Source organism: Prinia subflava, chromosome 1 (assembly GCF_021018805.1).
Source record: "Prinia subflava isolate CZ2003 ecotype Zambia chromosome 1, Cam_Psub_1.2, whole genome shotgun sequence".
Lineage (NCBI taxonomy): Eukaryota > Metazoa > Chordata > Aves > Passeriformes > Cisticolidae > Prinia > Prinia subflava.
Window position 1 is genome coordinate 27,110,588 of NC_086247.1, and position 17,640 is coordinate 27,128,227.

At 39.5% G+C, this 17,640-nt stretch overlaps 1 protein-coding gene across 1 annotated transcript; it reads right to left on the minus strand.

The window, feature by feature from the left end:
* Positions 1-1,863: 1,863 nt before the first annotated feature.
* Positions 1,864-16,860, minus strand: LOC134547603 (carbonic anhydrase 3-like). Its single transcript, XM_063391747.1, has 7 exons — positions 16,642-16,860; positions 15,597-15,794; positions 8,603-8,721; positions 7,682-7,774; positions 6,799-6,864; positions 5,772-5,927; positions 1,864-3,022 (listed from the first exon to the last, which is right to left on the minus strand). Exons 1-7 carry the CDS (start codon positions 16,685-16,687, stop codon positions 2,903-2,905), a joined length of 798 nt encoding a protein of 265 aa, XP_063247817.1. The 5' UTR covers positions 16,688-16,860; the 3' UTR covers positions 1,864-2,902.
* Positions 16,861-17,640: the final 780 nt, after the last annotated feature.

Below are 17,640 nucleotides of genomic sequence, written 5' to 3' on the forward strand. Positions count from 1 at the left end.
TTACCATGGCTATCTTTTAGCTTGATGACGTTTAGAAGGGGACATCCTATCTAAAGTTGATTGTTGAGGAGCATATCTCTGGTGCTACTGCAGCTACCATTTCATTCCACAGCACCTTCTTGCTCATGTTCAAGACTGTCAGAGACACAGATGCAGGTACAGCCATACCATTAAAATGTTTCAAGTTTCAGGAAGACTCAGCACCACAGAACATGGCCATGTCATTTCTGACCTCTGCAGCAGATGAAAAGTAACTTGGAGAAGGGGCTGCCACTGAGCTGTGCCGTGTGGCTGCATGTCTCATTCCTGTTTCAGAGGGGCTGTTCCTAATTAGCACTGATGGCACCAAGGGTAGTCAGGCATATACGGTACAAAAGTCAAATACAGTTTGTTGTGTTCTACCCCACCAAGATGAAAATTGGATGTCTTTTTTTTTCACTAGGTAGTTCTGAACACAGTGCTCCCTGCTCCTGCAGTGCAGAGTTAGACCACATCGTGGGAATGTGCAGGCAAGAAGTGAGGTATGACGGATGTTACTACTACATGATTGGAATTCAGTCATACTAGTGATTAATTTTTCCTGTACTTGGGGAAAGCTGCAAAGCAAGAGGTAACCTCTGCAGAATAACAATGAACACAGCCAGAGAGAGCAGAAAATTGCATGATACACAAGCACATTCTAAATGCTGACTCACAGCACCCCACATTTCTCCCTGCTGCCTTCAAACTCTCCCTGATCTCCTCATATGTTCAGTTTACAGCGTGATTCACAAGGTCCCTGATGCGCCCCCACCCCCGTTCTTTGGCTTTTTATTTTCCTTCTACTCCTACTCTTTCCATTTTTCCCCGATGCCTGTTGTACCATTGTTTTCCAGATCTGTCATCATTACTTCCGGCAGTCCCTGAACACAGGGACAGGGTCTGTAAAACACTTGCCAAAACCCTTTTTCATTATTATTCCACTTCCTCCTATCTGCAACTCTCCTGGGCCGAACTTAGACTACTTTTTACTAATTATAAATACAGATAAAATGAAATCAACTGCATGGAATAGTCAAATGACACTTTCTTTCGAGAGATTACTTCAACTTTTAAGTTTCCAAATTAATAAACATGGCTCTGGAGGATGGGGCTTACCTCAGCTGCTTTATAGCACCCAGACAGCTCCTTTGCAAAGCATGACTGGGAAACCACCATATCATTAAAAACCCCTGAGATTACATGTTCCAGATTTGTAATGCCATAAATTGCAAGGAAAAAAAGCCTTCTCTAGGATATGCAACTCAGTTTAATAAAGCACCTTATAAAACAACTTGCCTCGTAACTCACATCAAACCAAGCATTTTGAAAAATCAACTTTTGCTTCAATTTTTGTTTTTGTAATGAAGGAACACAACCCCTCTCCCATCAACAGCTCAGCAACGTCATCCTACCACAGAACATGGCAGCCAAGAATCCAGCCCCTGCCACAGCAGCACCTGCTCCGTATTTCCTGAGCTCAATGGTAAATTACCTTTCAGTTTAGGGAGTTTGGATACAGACTGAACTCTTCCACCCTGCAATCAACTTGTGAAGTTGATCCATATGATATTGCAAGAAAGGCATTGTCAGAATAGAGATGATCTCACTAAAAGAACAGATGTGGATGTCTCAAGGATGTAGCTATTTAGGTGTCATGTGAAATCAGTACTCTTGTAGTTCAAACAAACATCTGAAAAAGACTATGCATCATCAGTTTCTACTAAGATATAATACAGAGGACATTGACAGGTCTTTCTTTAAAATTATATTACTTTTACATGTTTCTAAATGGTAAAAAAACTACAGAACAAAAAATCTTAAGTAAATATATTTATTATTGTTGGATTTTTTAATGCAGAAATAGTATTATTTCAGTTAGAGGCTTAAAATCCTGTTTCATTGTTCTTTGTGCCAAAACAAGAGACAAGAACACATTGGTCAATTGCAATTTGATTAGGAGTCCAACTGTGATTTCAGATGTTTATGCACAAATTTCATTGACAGCAGGATTGATTACATTTGTACATGAAATGAAAATTTGTCTCAAAAAATTAAAAATATTAAGGACTCTTCTTATTTTAACACCCTTTTTACACAGAAAAGCCATTTGCATACATGAATAAAATATATAAGAAGAATACAAAGACCAACTTCACAAAATTTATGTCACCTTGACTGCTACAATATTAAAATGGAAATTAGTCTTTTAATAAAGGGAACCAGTTGTGACACAAAAAGAAATAGCTCTTCCCCCTTCCCATAGTTTTAACTACATATAACTCAGTAAGTACAGTTTTCAGAACAGACCTCTGTTTCACTGGTCCATTGTTTTAAGAAAGTAAAAGTTTAGCTCTTTATCAATGATTGTAATACAATTTCCTATCCTTTCATATTTTATGTACCAAAGCCAAAAGAGTTTATAATTTCCAAGGATGCCTTGTGGATTAACTGGTGCAGCTCAGAGCTGGATATGGATAATGCTGAAAACATCTTCTGAAAAATATGTCTTTAATGGTGAAAACAATTACTTCTCTTAACTTAAACCTCTTTAGCATGCAATCAGAAAGCATCAAGGGATGTGCACAATAGGAAATTTCTTGTAATTATTAGTAGCATCTTCTTTCTTCCTTTGAACTATTAACATAAGCTAATGTTAATGCAGTTATGAAGAACCAAACAGATTCTCTACTTCCATTTTAACAGTAGGATTTGCCTAAATAAATGTTATCCTCTGAAAATGAAATTCTCATTCCACAACTCAAGTTTCAGCCTCCAGACCTACAGGTGGAGTTCTGTGTAAATGCAGCAAAGGACACAAAACAAAAACACCTCTTATCTCTAGAGGTTGTCTCTCTCAGAGGCACCCAAGGGGAGCCTTGTCCTAGAGGAAGGACGCGCTCACCATCCTGAAATACCGCGGCTGAGTCGGGCGCCAGTTATCGACCAAGGGGTGATCGGGTTCGTTCTCGGCATTCTTGGAGAGGCTGCGGAGCTTCGCCATCTGCAGAAGAGCAAAAATTGAAGTGTCCTGGTGGGAATGCTTTGGGATCAAGTCTACAGCCCAACAATTAAATTAAGGAGGCTGGTCCAGCTGTGGAAAAAAGTCTCATTCAAAGCTGTGATGTCCTTCACCCCACCACAAGAACTGTACTCTGTTCTTTTCTTAGCAGTGATATTCTTAGGAATATTCAAAACAGGAAAATGGGTCCAATTTGAACAGGATTGTGAAAAATAGTGTCATTTAGGTACTGTCTACAGAACTGTGTACAGCCACAGAAACTGTGGGAAGTACTCAGAAGATGTGAATACAGCAGCACGTGCTACAATGAACCTCTTCTACTCTAACCCTGGTCTCAGTACCTGATTGTTAAGAATCCTTTAGAATTACCAGGTTTTAAAGCTGAATTATAAACTAATTGTTCATTTTCATGGTAGGTCTACAGCAGAGGATATATTTTGCTGTAGTGACACAAGAAGTTAATTATTAATAATAGGAATTGGAAATTAAATCTGCATAAAGTCTTGGTCAAGGTTTCAAATAGTTTGTAAACAAGGTCTGCAGCTTGACTCTCCTTGGCCATACCAAGGTATGTTTCCTTTTTGAGGGATGCCATATGAAGAGTTTTTCATACTCGTCAAAACCTTTTAACACTCTTTCTCTACGGCTTTCTGATTTTCAAAGGATGCAACACGTATACAGATACCCTATATTCATTTGTTGTCACTACCACACACTACACTAGACCCAAAGCACATCAGCTGTGATTCAGACACTTGAACCTGTCCCTGTTTGAATGACTTAGCATGAAAAACACGCACACACTTCCCATGTAAACTTGAAAGTATAGCCCCATGCAGGGCACGCATCATCTTTGTCTGCCAGGAGCTTCCAGTATCTACTTTCCAGTACAGACTTCAAGGCTGTACAAGCAGAACTTCTGTCTAGGCTGTAAAACCTGGGTTCATGTGATTAAACTCCTTCCAGTTTATGGACTGAGCTACCTTGGGCATCTCAACATCACTCTTCACTGAACAGCTCAGAGAAGCCAGCCATCTCAGTCTGCCTGAATAATGATGAGGTCACATTTATAACCAGCATAATATGCATCTCATGGATTAATATTCTGAAACTAAATTTCAGATTTCAGATGAAGAATGATTTGTACAGGAAGAGATGAAAATTGCTCATCGGTTTTGTTAATACTGATAAATTACTATTGGAGAAGAGTCCTGGGGTTTATTATTTTTGGAAGATCAGCTCTACTCAGTAAAAAACCAACATGTATTCAGGCTACGATTACATAAAGATGAAAAAATTAGTCTGCAATTAGACAGAGTTATTCCACAGTTAAATTCCTGTTCTTTCATTAAAAGTAATCTGAGCAGCTAGGCCACCCACACTCTATCTCACTGGGATTTCTGGTGAATTGATTTTCCTGCAGAGCACTGATTTACAGTGACTGCACTTCCCTTTGTGGCTAATATACAGTTACCATCTGGCTACAAAAGCATCCAAGAAATTCACCACAAATGCACACACACTTAAAATAATCACTATTAATGAGGCTGCCATGGTACTACACTGTCTAGGATTAGAAATAATTGACAACACAATCCTCTTACGAATACATTATTTAGAGTGCAGGCACTCTGGAGTGAGGGAAGTATTTCTATTGTATTTCTAGACAATAACTCACACATGCTGCCAATTCTGTCTAAAAAGCAGCGCCCTCAGGGTAAGAGCCAATGTCTCAGCTTTAAGTAGTAATTTCATCTTTAACTTAAATACTTCATTTTTTCCACAGGAGGGATAGTTAGCAGTTTCCCAAAACTCACTAATTTTAGAACAGCTGAGAAAAAAACCATGACCCAAACACAACTGTAGTCAAAAATTTTTTTCGTGAAGCTAGATCAATAATGTGATTAGTTATTTCTTTAAAAATGCATTTTAAATCAGAGATGTTCAATAGTGACTACACTTTTCCTAATATAATCTGTAGCTGATCTTCTGTAATATAAACATCTAAGATGATTCATTTTGGACAGTGGAAAACTGTCAGATCATATTAATATTTTTCATGCAAGTACCCACTTTAAAATAACCCCCATATTTTGATTTTTGTTTGGACAAGGAAACAGGAGGCAGAACTTCTGTCTAGGCAGTAAAACCTGGGTTCACTGTGATTAAACTCCTTCCAGTTTATGGACTGAGCTACCTTGGGCATCTCAACATTACTCTTCACTGAACAGCTCAGAAAAGCCAGCCATCTCAGTCTGCCTGAACAATGATGTCACATTTATAACCAGCATAATATGCATTCCAATGGATTATTATTCTGAAATTAAATTTCAGATTTCAGATGAAGAATGATTTGTACAGGAAGGGATGAAAATTGTTCAGTTTTGTTAATACTGATAAATTACTATTGGAGAAGAGTGCATGTAATTCAACACTTCCATCTTGCACTCCCATCTGTAATGCAGGGTAGACAGAATCACCAATCCCATTACATTTGTATTCTCATAAATGATGTTTTTGAAAGAAAACTGTTACCATCTATGCTGTGATATGTATTTACTGATTTAAAAAGCTCTCTGATGTCTGTGGGCCTGAACTACCAGGGTACTGGATGTGAGCTCTTCACTCTCCTTTTAATCCTGTAATTTCTCACAAATCCAATGATTGTTTTCATTGTCAAAAGAATAAATTCAGGTTATGGCATGTAAATAAAATGAAGGGGAAAGTTCACCTGGTCTGAACTGACTATGATGGGCTCTCTCAGAATAATCCAGGTAACACACTCTTCGCAAGGTGGAGTAGTGACAGATCCATGGTATGTCCAGTAGTCGTGAGATTTAGGGAAAAGAATTGAAGGATCGAAGTTCGGAAAAGGAGCATTTTTCCCCTTTAAAATAAAAACAAAACCACAACAAAACCGAACAGAAAATTCTTCAACAAATCTAGCCAAGATTAGTTTGCAGCTCTGTTCTTTTAAGAAACAGGGAGTGACTCAGATATTTCAAATGTATGAACTGAGGAAAGTAAGCACAGATCTACATGAGATATAATGTTGCAGTAAGCCAGGTGGACTGAATGACCCTCACAGATGGGCCCAGAGAAGCATTGCGAAACAGAAAACTCCACGATGCTACTTCTTGTACCTGAACTACCTCATGTGAAGCAGTGTCCAGTACCAATGTGTTTCACTCATTTCTGTGCAGAAATACTTCTCCTTCTGGCCTTCCTTCTTATGGAAATTCTTTCTATTGAATATTGCATTAGGTCACCATATAACAAAGTGAAACAGGTACCACTTTTATAATATTTGTGCTAATAACAAGCAAGACAGCCTAAGAAATGTGAGATTTATCACATAATGTTATCTAAAACACAAATGTCTAGTCAGTGGCATTTCCAGAGATCCACTAGGCAGCCTATATATTAAGACCAAATGGACCAGTTTCTAAATATGCCTTTTATTTGGCATTGCCACTGAGGCAATAAGGTTCCATGCCTAGTTTTTAGGTGAGTAAAGACTGGGGAAATTACTAATTTTCGCAAACGCGTAAACCTCACTAAAGTCAAGGAAGGCTCATACATAAATGGAAGAAAGGATTTTTCACGTTAAAGAAAAGCTACCCATGTTTTTATTCCCAAATATATTCTGAAAATGTTGCAGAGCAGGATTTGAAAAACTAGAAAGTCAGACATCATGATTTTTTTTTCCTGAGACTTCGAGCAATCTACCTATAATGAAAAGCCCATTACATCATTACCTTTGTTTTGATAGCATTTATTTCTTCAAGAATTCTCTTCATCTCTGGTTTGGGAGTTTCCCCTACCTGTAAAGAAGAAAGCATGCGCTAAGCAAGGAGTTCTGTTTCACCAGGTTTCGTCTTTCTCCTATTTTTCTATATGAGCATCTAAACATATATCAACTATAAAATTATAACGCAGTAACCCAATCTATCACCCCTACCAGCTTGGTAAGTTATGCCATCTGTCTGTTACCTCTGCCTGTACCCCACCAGATACTACGATACAGAGGGGGAAACTATATCAGTACAGAAATCTTAGCATAACAGATAATTTCACAACACAGACTTCATGGTCAGATATACTGTTTGCAATTGCTGATCTCAAAAAAGACATCCAGCTTTCCATCTCTATTGCTGTCTCTAATGAATATGAATTAAACAACAGGGAGCAACAGGTAATATTTCAGGCTAAGGCTGCATGCCCCTAACAAAATTTTAAAAAAAATGATGACTAATATGTATTGCCTGTGAGATAGTTTTGTTTGAGAGAAAGTTCATGAAAAACCTAGAAGAGACACACGTCCTTGAAATCTGTCCCCAGTTAGCAAAATAGACAGCTGGCTGCTGTTGGTCAGAGGGCCACTTCTGACACATGTCCCCATTCCATGAGCCACATAGTGACACAATAGCTACAGGGACAAGTGTGTGTAGTTTTGGATACCACTTGAGATAATATGACTCATGCTCTGTAACTTGAAAAGGATACATTACTGAAAGTCAACCCCTTCAATGTGGTAGGATCCCTAGAAAATATACCCAAGGGGGTTTGCTTTTTTTTAACCCTCTAAGAATAGGAACTCCATAGTATCAATGTAAAGAAGGGTTGCATGCTTCTACTTACTTGCAAAAATATGGCCAAAACAGCTATCCCATCAGTTCTTCTCTTAGCATCAAGGTAATTACTGTATTTGGGATTCCAGTGTAACAAATGTAGCTTGAAACAAAGAAAAACAGGTAAACCCCCCCATTATTCAACAGCAATCCATCAGAGGATGAATTTACAGTTCTTCACATAACTGTGTGAGTTTGAGGTAACAAGGAATGATAATGAGGCCTTCCAAAAAACAGAAAAAAAGGGACAGCAAAGTCATATAATAGTTATATCTATCATACATTAATAGTTACACTATTTACTTAAAAATAAACTATAAATATCTGAATAAGAAATTGAAAAAATAACTGGAATCTCATCTTAAAGCTGAAGAAGTTTGCTTAAGTAAGCAGGTAGAACACGCAGCTCAGACATCATCTACCGATATGTGATTCATTCCATTTGGCATTCAAATTACAGCAGTTTTACCAAAGAATCCATATGAATGTCATTCATGTATATTATTAGTCTACATTTCTCATTTTCTTTACAATCCTAAAGTGTTAAAGAACCAAGGTAATTCAGTCTTCCCAACCCTTTCTATCATTACTATTTTATACTAAAATTATGTATTTTCAGAATACTGTTTTAGTAAGTCCGGATTGCTTCTGAGTAATTCAGTCTTGCTGAAATTGTGAAATTGTGTTTCACACCACACTTGTTTGAGAATACAGAAACCTTTGTTTCACACAGTATTCTTCTTTTCTCATGCTGTGAGAATTACTTCAATCTGGTTCATGTTTATAAGAACCGATGTGAGTAAGAATAAAAAAGGCACAGATAAATAAATAGAAAGAACTCCCTGAAAGGCAGAGAAATGACAAATTTTGTCCCACCAGAACAAGAGTGACAAATTTTATTTTCCATGCTGTTTTAAGTGGTGAGTCTTACCTCTCCTGCATACCTCACTCCATTCACAACATGCTCTGAGCCGTGGTCGTCAGACGAGCCCCAGTGGAAGTGCAGTTGCCGCAGCCTGTAGACTCCTGGAAGTGGCCCACCTCTCAGCACTGCAATTGATATTCTGCAACAGCATCAGACTCAAGGGTCTCCCAGTTCTTTTAAATGAAACACACACGCATCTACAATATTTACACATGTATTTATTTACATATGTGCTGTACAGATACCCTATGTTCTGAAAATTTGCACTGATTTTAGCCACACGTCAGGCAACCACCAACTATATGCACTTTTGTGCCTAGGCTTCCATTCCATTCCATTCCATTCCATTCCATTCCATTCCATTCCATTCCATTCCATTCCATTCCATTCCATTCCATTCCATTCCATTCCATTCCACTGATTTAATTTACCTGCATAAATGTGCACCTAGTACTTTCTGGAATAGTCCAGAGACATTGGGACAGGACTGAGAGGTGTGGTCCAGGATCTGTGGAAGAACTGCACATTCTAAACCAAAATTTGGAGGCTAGAGGAAATAGATTAGGTTATCAAACATGTCACGGGATAACTGTGTTTGGGTAACTGAATTAACCCCTAACCAGAACAGTCAAGCTTCTAGAGTAATTCTGCTTGCCTTAAAGTAGACACTCAACAGTAACCTGAATTGCTCTCTGGACTCCTGGAACTCCAACTCCATTGCCTCGAATGGCAGTTTAGATATAACCCACCAACTTTTTAAATCCCACAATAAGACACCTAAATTTAGATATGTCTTAATCTCCTCCTGAATTGAATCTAGGATTTGCTGATATGAAAGTTTGCAAACATAACCACGATTAAGATCAACTACTGAAGTGCTAGGTAATAAACAAATTCCCACAAAACACTGCAATATTGTGTATCTTACTGCAGGCTATGACTTATTTGTTTAAAAAGTTGTGAAATTACTTATGCTGCTTCTGTACTAATGGCTGCTCCTTCCAGTTATGGAAGAGGAGAAAGAATGCAGCAGATAAACCAGAAAAGCAATCACTGAGAATGCAAGCTATTTTCTGAAAGAAAAATTCAGCCTGTGATGAATGATACCTACTATTATAAATAAAGTAATAATTTTTAAAAAATATTGTAAACGAAGGTGGTCTATTTGAAAGGATCAATAAAACAGAAGGAACATATTTACATTCACCAAATACTAAAGAATGCTCAATTCTCATTCACTTTGTTTGCGAATAGAAGTTATAGGATTCCTATAAAACATTCAGCAGCTCTCAAGAACAGGTCTTTATATGCCAGAGAAAAATATCCTTCAATCTGAAAATGATGAAATCCATTATCATCTCAGTAAATACAGCGCTAAGAGTTGAGCAAGCTGTTATTCTCAACAAATTCTTTTTACTTCTTCCCACAGACATTCAGAACTGTGCTGAACACGATCAGAGTAAGAGTAGTAGCTAACAAGGCCATCAATTCTCCATTAAAATAGAACTGTAAGGCCCAATAATCCTCTTTAAGGTAAAAGTATGTCATTATTTCCACTGATGGGCCATCAGCAAGATGTTTTTGATTGGGCATTAGGTGAAGCTCTGCATTATCTCATGCCAACACATTCCAGCTTAACTCATCTATAAATAGATAGTAACTTTTACCTAGGATACTTTAGGCAGGAAGAATGATGCAAACAACATCTCCTGAAGGACAAAAAGGTATTTTCTTTCTTTGAATTGCAAGTGTATAGTATTGAACATATAAATACATAAAATTACAATGTAAGTAAATAAAATTTTCCTGTATTTTAAAAAGGGAAAAAGTAAACAAAACCATCACAAGAATTAAGTTCTCCAATATTTAAAACATTACAAATCCCAAACTATGTCTGCATAGCTCAAAATTACTAAGATTTTTTTTAAAAGCATGTGCTTTGGAACCTAAATTCTACACAACTTTATCTTTTTGGGCTTTTATTTTCAATACTACAAAAATAAAAATGCACAATCACCTAACAGAAAAAGAATATAAAATAAAAGTTTATAAATGAAGATATGGTATCTTGACATTATTTTTCAGCAATGTTAGCATATATTGGTTACATGTAACAGGGAATATTTCTGACAATTATTACACAGGAATTGTTCACCTTAAATACTGTGAGTCACAGCAGAATTACCAGAATGTAACTCCCTTAAACTTGCTGTCATTAAAGTAACATGGCCCAGGTGCAGGAATGTACAAACCAGCTCAGGAAGACAGGAGAGAAAAGTATTCAGTCCTTTTTTGGTGCCTTATTGTTGCAAACTCTCATCCCATTGCTCAGTGACTGACTCTAAATGGGTTTGCACATCACCCTCAATGACCCACCAGTGTCATAGCAGACATAAAAATGTCACGTCTGTCTTGCCCAAATTCTGTGCTCCCCACACATCCAAGCTGAAGAATGATCTATTACGGAACAATCCTACAGGACACACACATGGACATCTGGTCTGGAAAAAAGCTCACCTTTTATTTGATCTGTCATCAGCTGAGCAGCATGAGACAAAACGAGCTAATAAAAGAATGGACTTTTTGCACTGTCAAAGTAATCACTGGGGCAAGTGTTGCACAGAAGGACGTAACTAACGCAAGAAAATCCATCTCTCCCTCTGTGACACAGCAGAATGAAAGTGTCATGCAGTTGAGTGGAGATGGCTGCTCCAGTCACTTTACTTTAGAAGCTGGGTGCCCTTGACAACAGAAAAGCGACAAGAAGCTTTTCAAATATGTACATCCACTTGCTAAGCAGCTTCTGTAGGGGTCTGGTTGTTAATCTGTGCTAGTGTCAATTGTCATTTGCCCTCACCAAAGTAAAACTGGCAAAGTTCTCTTGCACAAATGCCTTTCCTGTCTGCTGTAAAGGCATACCATGAAAGCCAGGTGGAAAAACCAACAGAGAACAAAACAGACTCATGAGATGAGTTGTGTTTATAAACATGAGAAGAAATTACTGTTCTAGGAAGATTTATGGTCTTGCATCCTGCCAAATCCATAAAATGAACTGGTAAACCACAATGAAATTAAATTAGTAATGTACTGCTGTATGACAACTGAAAAAGACACATTACCTTTGTTATGCTGCTTCATAATGGAATCTAACAGTGTAGTACAGAAACCACAGCTGTTTCACATCAGTGTCACATTTTAAGTCATGAAAAAGCCTCTGCTCAGAAGATCTCTGTACTGAAACAGTCTGGCTAACTGTAGGGATAAAATGTGTTTCCTAAAAGCTTTTAGAACTCAAGCTTCTATTCTCACTGAAATTTTCTTTAAGCAAGCACTGAATAGATATGCAGCAGGATTACTTTTGTTTCTGTTTGAACTTTGTACTCTTTTAGGGACAGACTGAAAGAGAAGTGTCAGACAAAAGTCTGTCAGCCTGCCACTCACCCTCACCTACACTGTAACATCTTTGCCAGTTTTGTGCCCCTGGATCACAGCCTGTTCAGCAGTGAGCTCCCAAATCATCTTTTGTGATCTGTGTAGGGCTGAATAGATGGCTGCCCCACCTGCAGGGGCACAAAACTGACAGTCCTCTATGGAGCTGTAGCCTCAGCAGGCCCTTGACTAGAACCAAAAGTCAAGCACTTGTAATTCTAACAGTGGAAATTCAAAGTTAATAGAAGCTCAAATCCTGAATTGCCTGTACCCAAGTACAGGAGTTCTCAATACCTTCATGCAGACATGAAAAATGACAGATGTGTTGTTACACTGAAGGAAGAATTTAACTTTGCTGCCTTTTGCCTTATGCAGTACAGCCATTGAGAGGTACCACAACTACAAAAGTACTGGGATTTAGTGGTGCCATTATTGCAAGAGCTACAGGTTTTCTCCAGTGTAAATTTAGCAGACAAAATGTTAGGTAACATTTTGCAAGAATCAACCAAAATTGGAATGTCTGTGCACAGACATCCCCTTGGTTGAATTAAAGTTACTGGGGTTTCTCCTCATTCTATAATAACCAGTGAACAAATTAATATTTACCAGAAGCTAATAATCAAAATTTCATTTGCAAAAATAAATGAGATTTCTTACAAAGGGTTATTTGAGGAGGAAATGCTGCCACAAGCTCTAGTCATGCTAAAAGAGCTGATTAGCAACAAGCTCCAACTTCTTACAGTAACTGCCTTTTTTTTTTTTTCTGCATCATCCACTTTCAAAGCCCTGCATTTCTTTGATAGGAAAGATTCTGAAAACAGCATCAAGGTAACCCTGTAGGAATGTGTGCCTGCACTGAGGTACTCCAAGCCCTTAAATGTCACTCATCTGAAAGCCAGTAAAAGAAGAAGTAGGAATGATGAATGTCCATAGGAAGTGCCAACCAAAACAACAAACAAAGAGGGAAGATGAAGGAAGGCATCCATGTGATGTAGCCTCAATGTATCTCTCCTCAGCTCCTCTTTGGGTTCCTCAGCAGACTTTTGCATCTTTACTATTTCTCAAACAATCAAACACTTTGGTGTAACCATTTAACCAAGGTATTACAACAAAAGCCAAAGAGTCATTAAGTGTAACGAAGTTATATATCTCAAAGAGCATTGTGACAATAGTTCCACCAGTTAGAAGCTCTCAGGAAACTTCTCTGATATGAATATTTTTTGAATTTTATAAATAAATGCATTCTGATAGTGGAAATAAGATTTCAGCCCTAATTCAGACCAAAATTGGGTCACTGCTGGATCTAAAAGAGTACCTGAATTGCCAATCAGGTCAAAAAATCACAGCAGTGGTAGGCTGCCAAAGTACCCAAGTTCTGGTGTGTTTTGTTGAGCCCAGCTACCTATAAGGTTTGATTTCAACTCCCAGTTCTTTCCCTAATTTTTAGACTTCAGCCCCCACCTGCAATCATTTTACACTGCATAGGGTCCAGCTACACGGGTACAGTAAGACAGGAAACTGAGTTCACAAGAATCCATTAATGGATAGGCAGCAGAGGCATGATACTGCTCCTACAGCAACTCTAGCTGTCAGCAAAGTCAGCAAAGCCTTCAATTTTGTAGCAGATTCTCAAAGTCTGTCAGACTTTATAAATAGCTGGAAATAAATTCTCAAATTCCTTCCACTGGGCTAACCCTACATATAAAAGTAATAAGGCCTTTTTCAATGTAATACCTGAGTTACATTGGATGACATTCTAATTGTTTGAATTTAGGAGACTGTCCCCAGTTGTGAATACTCCTAGTGTTCTTGGCAGCATATACAATGGATGTAAAAGTTGGTAGACATCAAAAGCAACTAATTTTATCACTCATCTTGGCAATTTATTCAGCAATCTACTTTATCCAAGCTAATGAAAATCTAGACAGAAGTACAGATATGGGTATGACCACTATAACTGAAAACAGTCAGGAAAAGAAATGAAGCCCTTAGTTTTCTGGTTAACTCAGAAATAATTCAGATAGAGTGATAGACACATACAGAGACGTAGAGATTGTCTTTGTTCCAAAGGAATAAAAGCTTCATTCCTATATGACTGCTATTGCATATGCATGTTTTGTGCAGCTGCTGGTTCTTTAATATAAAAAATAAGCCACTGCACATATCCTAAAAACTGAAAATGTGTTCAAGTCAGTAGGAGTATGCACAGTGGAATTTGTCCTGCAATTAGCATTGTATTAGAGAAAGAACACCACCCACAGACTCTGCAGGCAATGGTGTAACAACGGAGATGTAACAACAAACACTGAATGTTTCTTGACTTCAAAGAGTTGAGATAGACACCTACTTTTTTTGCAGTGAGTCGCTTTTTATTTCTGAGATCAAAACAGTTACTGAGCAGTTCATCTGAAAAAATTTTCAGAACATACTGAAACTTTCTGCTCTTTGTGGTGAGTGTTACATCCATGCTGTAGATTGCTGTGCCTGGATACTCCCTCTCATTCGAAATCTGAGTTAACAATAATTACACTTTTATTTTTATGCAGAAGATGCTACCACTGGTATATCTGATGCTGTTCTAATATGACAGATGGTAAAAAATGGTAATAGTCATAGAGATTTCATATGCCACAGCTACATTACTTGTGTATCATTTTATCTGACATTAATAATATTTTTCTTCAAATAACATTGCAAATTCCCACTTTGCTAGAAAAGTTACAAAACTCTTGACTGCATAGTAATTTGTGAGTTTTGATAGTGTATTAACTAGTCCAGCTTACACACATTTTGATCCTCTGTTTCATGAAACCCAAGTATTTAGTTATAAATCCACTAAAATAAATCAAATCCATGTTTATATATACTTAACATGAAACAATCTATTTAGTAAAATTTCACCTAGTAATTACAGCTGTCAGTCCTAGTTATATAGAAAATAGAAGTTTTAATGCAGGTAAGAAATAAGTCTGTACACTGTATGCTCTCATAGCTGCAAGTGGATAAAAGATTTTGGACATTAAACCTGACACAATTAGATTTATCAGCCCTATAATATTCATTAAGACAAAACTTCATGAATGCCAAAAAGAGTTTTAACTGATTAAATACCATGACGTTGTGGCAACATCTGGCTTGTTACTTCATCCATCACAAATTACATGGATAGAATTTTTAAATATTGTAACTTAAGGTGTTCTGCTGGGCATCTCAAATAGGTAAAATGCAATTCAGTTCTCACAGATAAAACCTGGGCCTCCTTTGTCCTGGAAAGCAACACAAGTGCAATGACTTTTTGCAGCCCCAAAAACTTATCTTACACCTTAATTCACCCTGTTCCAAGTTTCTTTGCAGCTCTCTCCATTCCCTAGGATTTTACCAATGACCTTTTAAAGGAGTCCCAGACTTTTCCCAGCAGTATCACAGGCTACCCAGTCAGAGAAACCTGTACATCACACACAGGCAGTACACAGAACCCTTCCAACAGCCTGAACATTCAGAGCAGGCTCTTCCATGCAGACTGAGAAAACAGTCACTTATATATAATGACAGAGATGAAAACAAAACCGACCTGATCTATCGAATGAATCATCAAACACAACTCTGCAGGTTTTCCCGTTATTGAGGATGGTCTTAGCTGCACCGGGATCATAACTAGCAAACCAGGGCAGTAGGGAACTATCATAATGCACCTCTTTGTTATTGATTTCAATTGGTGACTGATGGCGTCCTTTTGCAAAAGGGTAATTTTTGTGCCACTGATCTGGTCCTACAAAAAAGTACAGAGAAGTATCATGAAAATCTTTTCCAGAGACATATGAATTATACTTGTTACAATTAACCCAAGCTGGGCTTTCCTTAAGTGCAGAACATCATTTAAGGGTATTAATAAGTGACTGCCTGGTTGCTCTTCATGTCCTATCAAGAGTTTCAGTGTATAAAAAGCAACCAGATGATTTCTAGCTGGAACACTTCAAGTCCTAAACTCTTATAGCAACCTCAAGACTGACTACTAGGAGACAGTAGATAATATGCCAAGGCAGAAAACCACAGGTGTATACTCCAAGTCCAGCAGTGGCTAGAAATATGAAGGGATATACCCAAATGATTCAAATGTGGCACCATGTAGCCACACGGAAGGAGAAAAGCCCACTGATCCCTGCCAAGAATTTGAAACGTGGATTTAATTATCATCATGGTTTTACCAAGAAGTTCATGTGGAAAAAGCCTGACCAGTGCTGAACTGTTCTTCTTGCAGCAGAGGAGAGCAGGAACAAGAGACCACCGACACCCCAACCTCTCCAGGCAGACGGGGCCTGCAGCCCAGCACTGCTCTTCCTGCATTAGGGCTAACCTAAAACCGGGTTTTATTTCTATATCAAATTTTAATTTATATTAACAGCAGGAAAACTGACGTTATTTAACTGAAAGACCCCCTCCATGGACCTCTCCTTCCACCAGCTTCGCCTCTTCCTGCGAGCGACAGCCAAGCGGCCTCGGCCCCGCCGCCTGCAGAGCCCCGGAGCCCGCGTCCCCGCCACGCTCCCTCGGGCAGCGGGGCCCGTCTCGCCGGCTCTGGTGCCGGGAGGAGCGGGCCGGGAGCGGCCCTCGCTCACCGTTGTCGCTGTCGTAGCCCCAGGGGTAGTAGTTGGGGTTGATCATGGTGCGCTGCCGGCAGCTCTGGCAGGACGCTGGCCTCGTCTCACGGCGGCTTTTTATAGACTCCCGCCAAATGCAAGCCCGTCCCCGCCGCCCGAGGGCCGGGAGGGCCCCGGGAGGGCCCCGGCAGGCGGGGGCGGGGAGAGCCCGGCCTTGCCCGCCCGCCCGGCTCCCGCTGTCCCCGGGAATGCGGGGAGGGAACCGGCCCGGGACAGGGCCGGCATGGGGGCAAAGGGCTGCCCCCGCCTGCCCCGGCGCCGAGAATATTGTCTATATTCTATGGGAATGTAGAAAATCACGAGTGCGCAGCACTAGGCACAGGCCATGTAGGAATAGTTTTCGAATTCAAGTGAGATCTGTACGCATCCGTGCGCGGACACGCAGGCGGATGAAGCAGGGAGCTTTAGCCTGGCTGGCTGCTGCAATGCAATGTGCAGGTCGCAGCAGGCTGGCGGGGCTTTCTATGGCTCCTTGTAGGAAGCCTCCTGTGGCGTAAGGTTCCGAGGGTGCCTCCCCGGGAGACCCCCTGGGTGTGTGGCACAGCCCTGATCCCGGGCCCAGCAGGGCTCAGAGGATGAGTCCAGCAGCTTTTGGGTGCAAATGGCTATCACAGGTTCACACCCTTCCCCAGGAAATTCCCGTGCGTTCGCCCGCGCTCCAGCGCTGCTCCCTGCTGTGCGGGCTCCCGTTGCCTTCATAAACAGCTTCCCTGCAAAAATTCACTGGCATTAGTTGCTCCAGCCTTTAAAAAGGTGCTGCTTCCTCTACTGCAAGGTTTCTTGGTGAGTGGAAATCATTAAACAAGCAAAGATCAGTTCCTGCCAGCTCCAGATGAAATCGTTATTATCAAATTAAGCATAGGATTTGTTTGTTTTGCTTCAGCTCTAATTCTCCTTTCATTTAGCAGGGTGTTGTGAATCAGATTGCACTTAAAATCGTAAGCATACTTGCTAGCA

Bases quoted from the DNA above. Each gene is read 5' to 3' on its own strand.
- LOC134547603 (XM_063391747.1), bottom strand. From the start codon at position 16,687: ATGATCAACCCCAACTACTACCCCTGGGGCTACGACAGCGACAACG. The intron at 8,722-15,596 runs GTCGGTTTTGTT...TATCAATTGCAG, and splicing joins TGATTCATTCGATAGATCAG to TGCTGAGAGGTGGGCCACTT. The intron at 7,775-8,602 runs GTAAGACTCACC...CTTTGTTTCAAG, and splicing joins GAGTGAGGTATGCAGGAGAG to CTACATTTGTTACACTGGAA.